Below are 8,805 nucleotides of genomic sequence, written 5' to 3' on the forward strand. Positions count from 1 at the left end.
AAAAAAAAAAAAAAAAAAAAAAAAAAAAAAAAAAAGGAATCGCCACTTAGGATGATGGGCCGAGGACCCAAAATATATCTTTCTCTCAAGGGAGAGATAAAACTATGACTCATTACTAGATAATGGGATGGTTCACATCCAAATATCCAGATAAGTGTCAATTTACAAGTTAGGAAGGTGTTAGACACCCACCTCGCCAGACCTGAAGGTCGATCTCCTCTATCTAAACCTGTGTAAACCCTGCGTACTAAGTTAATGCAATTCATAAGTAAGATCCTAGTCTAGGTTGGGTCCAAGTTTTTTATCATAACTGAGTTTCTAGGTTTAGATGTATGTCAAGCCAAGGTGGGTTCAAGTGTGTGTATGTGTGGACACAATTATAATAACTCATACGTGGGTTGCCCAGATGGCTAGGACAAATTGGAGATTGTGTGGATAGGCGCACAGTCCTAGGTTCGATTCCATATTTGTATATCTACAATTTAAGTGGAGATCGTGGCTATGGATTACTGCACTAGTCTCCCCGAGGATTAGTCGAAGTGCGTGTAAGCTGGCCCGGACACCTTGGTTAACAGAAAAAAAAAAGAGCACAATTATAATAACAAATGGCTTAATATATAATAACATTAAATCAAGGAAAGAATCATATATGATAAGAATGCATGAAATTTATTTACTTGATGATACAAGCATTAAAAAAAAAAAAAGGAAGGTTGCAATATGTGAGGATAAATAAATAAGAAGAGGAAGGCTAGATGAATGAGTGAGGATGGTGATATAGCTGAAATGAAGATCTTAATCCCACGGACCTATGCTACGAGCCGATTGTAAGCCAGCCACGCCCACCCTAAGCTAGCACGGCCTAAGCTACGATTCAAAGCCATGTTCCCAAGGACACCCCTAACAAGGAAAAAAGGAAGAAATGAAATTAAGAAAAAAGAGAATAAAATCGAACTTATTTTGAATGCCAGCTCATTTGATGAACTAGGAATGTAAGCCCTAGAATAAAGGAATTAACCATGAATGGGTCAATCCTTGAAGACTCAAGGCTTATGACACAAAATGAGGTGGGTTTAGGCGAGTTCCAATGACTGGGGAAGGTATCCCCAATTAGCTGACTCAAAGTTAAAAAAGAACCTAAGTATGGCATATTTGTTTGAAAATTCTTATGAGTTTTTGAAAGTAGACCCAACAGTACAAGGGATTAAATCTGAGATGGGTTTGGGATTGACACCATTGGGTTCCCCTAATTATAGAGATCTCAATCTCTTGGCTAGACCAAACAGAAGACTTGAGTCGAACTGAACTCTAGGGCCAATTAGTATTGCCCAGGCACCTAGGGACAAATGATCAAGTATGATTAAAGTCACAAAGGTGCATAAAAAAAATAATAAATAAATAAAAGAGAAAATTACAATGTCACCCCCTGAACTTTGATCTCTAATCAATGCCACCCCCTGTACTTTTCGAAATAACAAAAACACCTCTTATTAATTTAAAAAATGCCAAATCCATCCCTATGGTTAGCCATCCCTATTAAGTGATGGAATAACTGTTAGTTATTTTATTAAATACCCAAAACACCCCACTCAAGGTGATTTGACCACCTTACCCTTGCCCCTTCTTCTAAACCAAAACCTGCAACTATCGGTTCTCCAGCCTCCGGCGTAGATTCATGGGCACCCCTTCCCTTCGGCGAAGGTTCGCGGCTACCAATTCCCTTTGTCGAAGGTTGTTAGTCTTCAACTCCCAATTGAAATCCCTTTGTTTCTCGCCGGTGAAGAAACAGAGAAGGGAAATCCACTAGAATTACTAGTAAGTCCTCAAAGAATTTTTCCTCTTTATACCAATTGAAGCATCTGCTTTTCGAAGAAAGGAAAGCCACAGGAAACCCAATCATAAATTTACGCTAGAGGCATCTTTCAATTTTTACTTACTTTGAGTAATCTTGTGTGGAATCATTCAAGCAAAGCTTGCTGGACATGGGATTCTGTTCAATTGTGAACTGGGTATAATCAAAAAACTTCTGGAGAATAGATTCCAATGTGTTTTCTTTGAGTAGATATATATACTCATCAACATCGAAGTAAAATGTCCAATTCGCAACGTGTCAGTACCAACGCAAATAGTCGTGTACCACCAAAAATTGGTTATAATAGTATCCATCAAACTCTGATTTCACCCTAATGTCCTGAACTGTGACCCTGTCGGCTCGCACCCATGGCTCTAACGCCTTCCTCACTGCCAACGAAACTCCTCTAGCATTGTCAAATACAAAATGCGAGCTTGGCCCAAAGAACCAAGCATGGTAGGCCATCCATTCCCTATTCCTCGCAGCGCTCAGGTTCCCATATAAGGATGACCCACAGTAGAGATACTCGTACTTATACGGTGGGTGGTACTTGGATTCATTGTGAGACCATGGTTCTTCTTCCAAAACCACCATCTTCTCATACCTTTTGGGCAACTCAGTGTAGTAAGCGTAGAGCTGGAGTTTCCCACCGGAGTTGTCCTAGTTAGGATTTACAGAGAAGGTACAATTGACGACGACGACCCTAAACAAGAAACATTTTATAGGCCTTGGTCTTAGTGGAGGGGTTGTAGCGTTTGTTGGAGATCCACTTGCATTTGAACCAGGGACGGCTATAGATGTGAAGAGGCTTGGAGGAGAGGCCGACGACGGCAAAGGTTCTAGGGCCGCCGCGGTAGGCACCCATTTGGACGAATAGAGAGGCGGCATTACCATAGGCGTAGAAGAGACGCTTGTCTGGTTCATGTTTACGGTTAGGAAACCCTAAACTTACAACCATTGAAGACAAACCTTCGCCAGAGGGAATGGGTAGCCGCGAACCTTCGCCGGAGGGGAGGGGTGCCTTGGGCATTTTATAAAATAACTAACAGTTATTCCATCACTTAATAGGGATGGCTAGCAGTAAGGATGGATATGGTATTTTTCAATTAATAGGGGGTGTCTTTGTTATTTTGAAAAATATAGGGGGTGGCATTGATTAAAGACCAAAGTTCAGGGGATGGCGTTGCAATTTTCTCTAAATAAAAAGATAGAGAAAGCATTTTATAAATCTGAAAAATACATTTTGTTTTAAATGGAAAATATATTTTTTTTAAGATAAAACCAATCAATGGCCCAAATAGGGAGTCCAGCCCACTGTTCGACCAAAATCAGGCTGGGCTTGATTAGATCTACCCAAAATGCAACCACCCATTTTTATTTGAAATAAAATGAACCCAAACCCCAAATGATATTTCTAATATCAATCTCAAGATGGGTCAAAATTAAAGTCGGAACCTAAGTCCTAATGGGACCATAAAATCAAAACCCAACTAAGATAACCTAGGTTCAAATTAAAGAGAATCAATGTAAAGAGATTCAATGACCAAGTCGATTGGGTAATCAAATTCTTACATCAATGTTTACTCAAGGCTGAGGTCTAAGCCCTTAAAAAGTTAAGATCCAAAAATATGATCCATTAAAAGAACCCATTCAAATTTTGAAATAAGATCTCCTCCAAGACTTTATCAAAAACAGATCTGCTCCCAAATAAACCTGCAGCCCCATACTGAAGGGATCATGTCAAAAACCCTTCTTATAAAATCATGCAAACTTGGCCTAAAACCGATTCAAGATTGAACCCAATGTCTTATTACATAAGCCTTAAATGGGTCTTAGGCAACCAAGTATAGAAGTGTTAGGATTAATCTAAACTGTCAAGTTAAGGGATTATTCATTACATATTTTATTGGGTCTAAGATCTTAAAGAAAGAAATCAAACATCACATTTTTCTTTTAAAAAAAAATCTAGAGGAGCTCCACCTTCTTCCCTTCTTTTTAGTGATCAGACCAAGCATAGAACTTAGAATTCAAATGATTATTATTAAAAGACATGGCATGCTAGGAAGAATCATTTGGAATCTTACCTAAAATTGATCAATCTGAGAGCATGCGGTAGACAAAAAAAATGATTCCATGAAATTCTTAATGAAAACTGGAGATATTGAGTTAATGATTAATTCAAAATTAAGATACCATAATCAAGATCTTATTACCAATCATCATATAATAAAACTGATTATCACTTCATGGATAATTTGTACTGCAGAATAGAGGTTACAGAGAGACATATCAAAGATTTCCAGAACCAGAATGGGATCACATATTATAATTCATGAATGATTTATACTGCAGATCAAAGTCACAGAGAAAGCTTGCAAGAAAAAATTCAGAACCAGAAGTTCGCTCTCACTGAGATTTCAAATTTCTTTTCCAAAAATCTATCTCTAAAAAAAATAAAATAAAATAAAATAAAATAACTCTGAGAAGTAATCGGAGACACTCCCTTGGACATAATGCGCACCCCACACATGCTTGCCTCATGGACAGTTGCGTGTCATCCCGAAGCCTCTAGGTCATTGTAAACATCCAATTTTACCACCCGCCCCAACAATGATGACAAACATTGAATGATTGAGGTTCGTGCTTTACAGTGGAGGAGAATTTAAACCTTTCATGATGACTCGGACCCGGCAACAACCCAAAACCTAGCAAATGCCAAGCGATATGAATTTGGCGGTTCAGTTGCCTACCTACTTATCCCAAGCACCAGGTGGCTTGTTGCTAGGCTCAAGGTGCAGCTAAGCCTCTAGTTGCAGTTTGGATATGGCGTGGCTGTCCATGCATGCCATTCTTCATATATGGGTGTAGACCAATCGCTCGGTAACTGGTCCAATTATGAGAGTGAGTCGGTCGACTTGTATCAGACCTAGATAGCAGTTGTCGACTGGGGATATAGCTCGGTCATGACTAAGCCAATTGACTGGGCTTGAACTGAGGCCAGTTGTGCCTCTGACTTGCTCGGTCTAGGTGGTGTGCTTCACTGCTTCCAATGGTGAGCACTTTTTTCCATAACGTAACATACCCTTATTTTATCTCATGATTCATTATGTGGGGTTGTGGGAAGGCAATTCACCTTCCTACTTCAAGAACTTTTCCGCATTTCTTTTTATTTAATATCACTTCTTGGTTGCCAAAAAGTTCTCTTCCAACATCACCACCGAGAATTGAGGAGAGGGCCAATAAACCCTCTGAAGGATAAATTTTTTTTTTTTCACAGTGATGATGCATGAGATGCATTAATATCAGATCTGTTGATGCTCCTCCACGAAGATTCAAATGATTTTAGCAAAACCCATCTCTCTCTCTCTCTCTCTCTCTCTCTCTCTCTCTCTCTTTTTAATCAACCTTGTGTAATGGTGTGATTGTATTATTTTGATTTATTTAAACAACCACAAATAACGCTACCAATGACTTGCAAGCACGTATTTATGTCAGAAAAACAAAAATAAAATTAATATCAAAGAAAGCCTAAACCATCCAAAAGTGTATTCTATCCTTGAGTTAGTGAGTAGTTGTTTGTGGTGGGATATATTATTTCAGTATATACCATAAAGATTCTCTTGTGTAAATAAATAGTAAATTGTTTATTAAATCGTGCAATGCAAGAAGCTGTAAATGTATCACAGAGTAACCTTTTAACTTATCAATTCGTGGAAGATGGTTTGATGAAGAAAACTTAGGCATTGAAGGGAGGTTATTACTATGATTTTTTAATGGATATTTTGAGTTGTGGGGGCTTGATTGCAACGTCACACCCTCTCCCATAATTAGTGATCTCATCGGTTGGGTCAAGTTGACCTGGGTTGGGTTGACCTTGACTTCTATAATGGTTGGGTTAACCTTGATTGACATGTTTTTTCCATTCATGTCTCATATATTAAAAAATTATAAAAAAATAAAATACCTATTAGAGCCCTAATTTCTATTATAAAGATGCAAGATTAAATTTCGAGCCGGGCTGGGTCAAGTTGGGCCAGGTTGAGGCCTCAACCCTAACCCAGGGTTGGGGTTTTTCAACCATAACCAGAACTCAGGGTCAAAAGACTTGGTCCAAACCCTGTTCGGGCTCAAGGCGAGCCAAGACAGGTTCGGATTGTCAGGGCCAAACTTTTACCCCTAATGCAATCTATGACATTGTGGTGTGAGGTTAACAATTATAGTGGGAAAAGTTATTGTGTGGGAAGTTATGGGTGAAGCTAGTGACAATAATGTCTCACTAAAAATAAAAAATACAATAATAAAATACAAAGGAGATAACCAGTTTATTCGCCAATGCACTTACATTGTTAAGTAAAGTAAATCTACAAAATACACCTTGAGAAGGGGGAACTAACCCAAAACTTAAATTATTAATTAGACATAGTCCAATAACATATAAAGGCACATCCAAAGTCTAAGATAATCGATATAAGACAACTCTATTAACTCTGAACATCTCAACATCTTTAACAACATCCTTAAATACAACGAGGATGTCTTTTCACCTATAAATTCTATATAAGGAATCTTCACCTGTCCATTGGCATCTAATATCTCATAGTTTCATCAAGTCTCTAGTCTCTAGTCTCTAGTCATGGTACGGTACAGCGAGCCGGAAATCCATTCAACCAACTCAGGGCAGAAGATCCTTAGGAGGTAAAACATGCTATACAACCATGGCACTGTGATGTATTTGTCTCCGCGGCACACCCCAGTCACAATAGCCTTTGCACAGTCCCCAGTACTCTCAATTGGAATTCCAACTCCTCCAGCCGCCTATTCATCAATACCCATTTGACAAAATTGATATGAATCCCAAGAAAAAAGACCAAAAAAAAAAGAAAAAAGAGGACTCTTAGCTAATTTAAGTGTGTCTTACCTTTATTAGTTTTTCATCAACTTCAACTTCCCCTTTCTTGGTTAGGTGTTTCCCTCGGGTAAGCTCTGAGTCTATAAAACCAGGACTAACTACCACTATCGAAATCTCCGGGGCTACTTCGATTCTCAGATTGTCATAGAAATTTATTAATGCAGCTTTGCTTGCCTGAAAGATAGCAATGGAAAATGGGTTTTTAATTAAAAGAGAAAGAAGTGTAAGAAAAACAAAGGATAAGTTGATGCCTTTTTCTTACTCCATATACATTTGCCCTTGGTGTAATCATCCACCCAGCTACTGATGCATTCACAATGATCTTGCCTTTGTACTTTTTGAGGTGAGGAATTGCAAAATAAGTAGGATAGATTGATCCCCAGAAGTTTACATTCTACACACAATCAAAAGTGTTCATTAGAGAATACAAAAGCTTCCCACTTGGCTTGAGGAAAGAACCTCAAACAAAAGAGTGATAAGATTTTACCATCACAGGTAAAAATTTTGTAACATCAGGCATATCTTGGAATGTACAAGAGCTACCAATCCCAGCATTGCATACTAGATGATCCACTGGAAATCAAAACATTTAATAAGGACTTGGGCACCCTCTGTTTAATGGCTAGCTTTTAAGGATGAGTTTTAATCAATACTTACATCGGCCAAAATGATTCACAGCTTCATCAATGAATCGTTTGCATTGATCAACAAGTGACACATCTGCAGCAACAACTAACACATCAGGGGAACCAAGTTGACCAGCCTTCTCTGCAACTTTCCCAAGTCTCTCCTCTCTTTTGTCAACAAGGACTAGATATGCTCCTTTCTTTGCATATTCATAAGCCAGATGCTGCAAATCAATACAATAGAAATTGAAACTATATCTGTAACCATTTCTCTTCTTCAGGATTCATATATCTGTAATCATAACTTATTTAAAAGGAACAAAAATTGAAACTAACCTCTCCAATACCTGAAGCACCACCAGTGATGAGAACAACTTTTCCCCTCATTTTCTCAGGGAAGAGATGTCTGAGAATAAAATGGATGAACTTGAAAAAGGAGAGAAAAGGTAGAATGAGAAAAATAAAAACTACAGTGATTGGGGGAATCACTAAGTTCAGCAGATTCTGAATCAATCCCATGGCTCAATTACAACAAACTCAGAGATTGGAGGGGAAAGAGATCCTGCCCTAAATTTTGGAGTTCTAACTTAATGAGTAGCAAAGGGATCCTTTGCTTCTTAATAGTTTTATAGTACCTCCAAGCCTTCTGCCATAGATTACTCTAAAATCTTATCTTCTACCTCAAAAATAAAAAAGAAGTCTTAAACTTATTGGATCTTCGTCAAGCTAGAAACTATTGGAGGGTCTTCCTATTTGGGACTTTCCTAATTAGGTTTTTAAGCCATTTGTGATTTTATATTTGTTGGGTCTTCCTCACAAGTCAAGAGGAGACCAGCTGAGAGTACTTCAAAAATTATGGGGATAGGTGACATAAGTGTTGAGACAAATGTTGGCTGTAAATTGATTCTCAAAGATGTGAGACATGTATCAGAACTTCGTCTTAAAAATTTTCATGCTATGGTTGAAAGAGAAACAGGGAAATCTCTCAAATGCATTCGTACATATAATGGTGGTGAGTACAATGGTCAATTTGAGAAATATTGGGCATTTGTGCATGCAGTGTATTTTCTTGGGATATGTAAATGATAAGTTTGGTTACAGAGATGTTCCTACAGATAATACAGGTGATGATATAGAGGGAGTAGCCCCCTCAATGAGCCACCAGTACATTCACATGAGTTGGAGTTAAGCAGATTTCTTGCCAAGGTATCTCAGAGGTTCAACTTCAGGTTAGGGAGCAGTGTCATGGCAGTCCAAGTTGCGAAAGTGTGTGGCATTATCAATTACAGAAGTTGAGTATATTGCTGCTGTGGAAGCACTGGATTAGGAATGTTCTGGAGCAGAAGTTTATGGAACTCGAGAAAATCCATACTGACAAAAATAGTGCAGATATGATGACAAAGGCATTACCCAAAATT

The 8,805-nt window shown here is 38.3% G+C and overlaps 1 protein-coding gene and 1 pseudogene across 1 annotated transcript; both read right to left on the reverse strand.

The window, feature by feature from the left end:
• Positions 1–1,933: 1,933 nt before the first annotated feature.
• Positions 1,934–2,882, reverse strand: LOC122068007 (annotated as a pseudogene).
• Positions 2,883–6,150: 3,268 nt separating this feature from the next.
• LOC122068008 (11-beta-hydroxysteroid dehydrogenase-like 4A) lies at positions 6,151–8,116 on the reverse strand. Its single transcript, XM_042631828.1, has 6 exons — positions 7,724–8,116; positions 7,419–7,611; positions 7,249–7,334; positions 7,024–7,155; positions 6,771–6,935; positions 6,151–6,667 (listed from the first exon to the last, which is right to left on the reverse strand). The coding sequence occupies exons 1-6, from the start codon at positions 7,904–7,906 to the stop codon at positions 6,473–6,475; spliced, it is 954 nt and encodes a 317-aa protein (XP_042487762.1). The 5' UTR covers positions 7,907–8,116; the 3' UTR covers positions 6,151–6,472.
• Positions 8,117–8,805: the final 689 nt, after the last annotated feature.

This window comes from Macadamia integrifolia, unplaced genomic scaffold (genome assembly GCF_013358625.1).
Source record: "Macadamia integrifolia cultivar HAES 741 unplaced genomic scaffold, SCU_Mint_v3 scaffold3320, whole genome shotgun sequence".
NCBI lineage: Eukaryota > Viridiplantae > Streptophyta > Magnoliopsida > Proteales > Proteaceae > Macadamia > Macadamia integrifolia.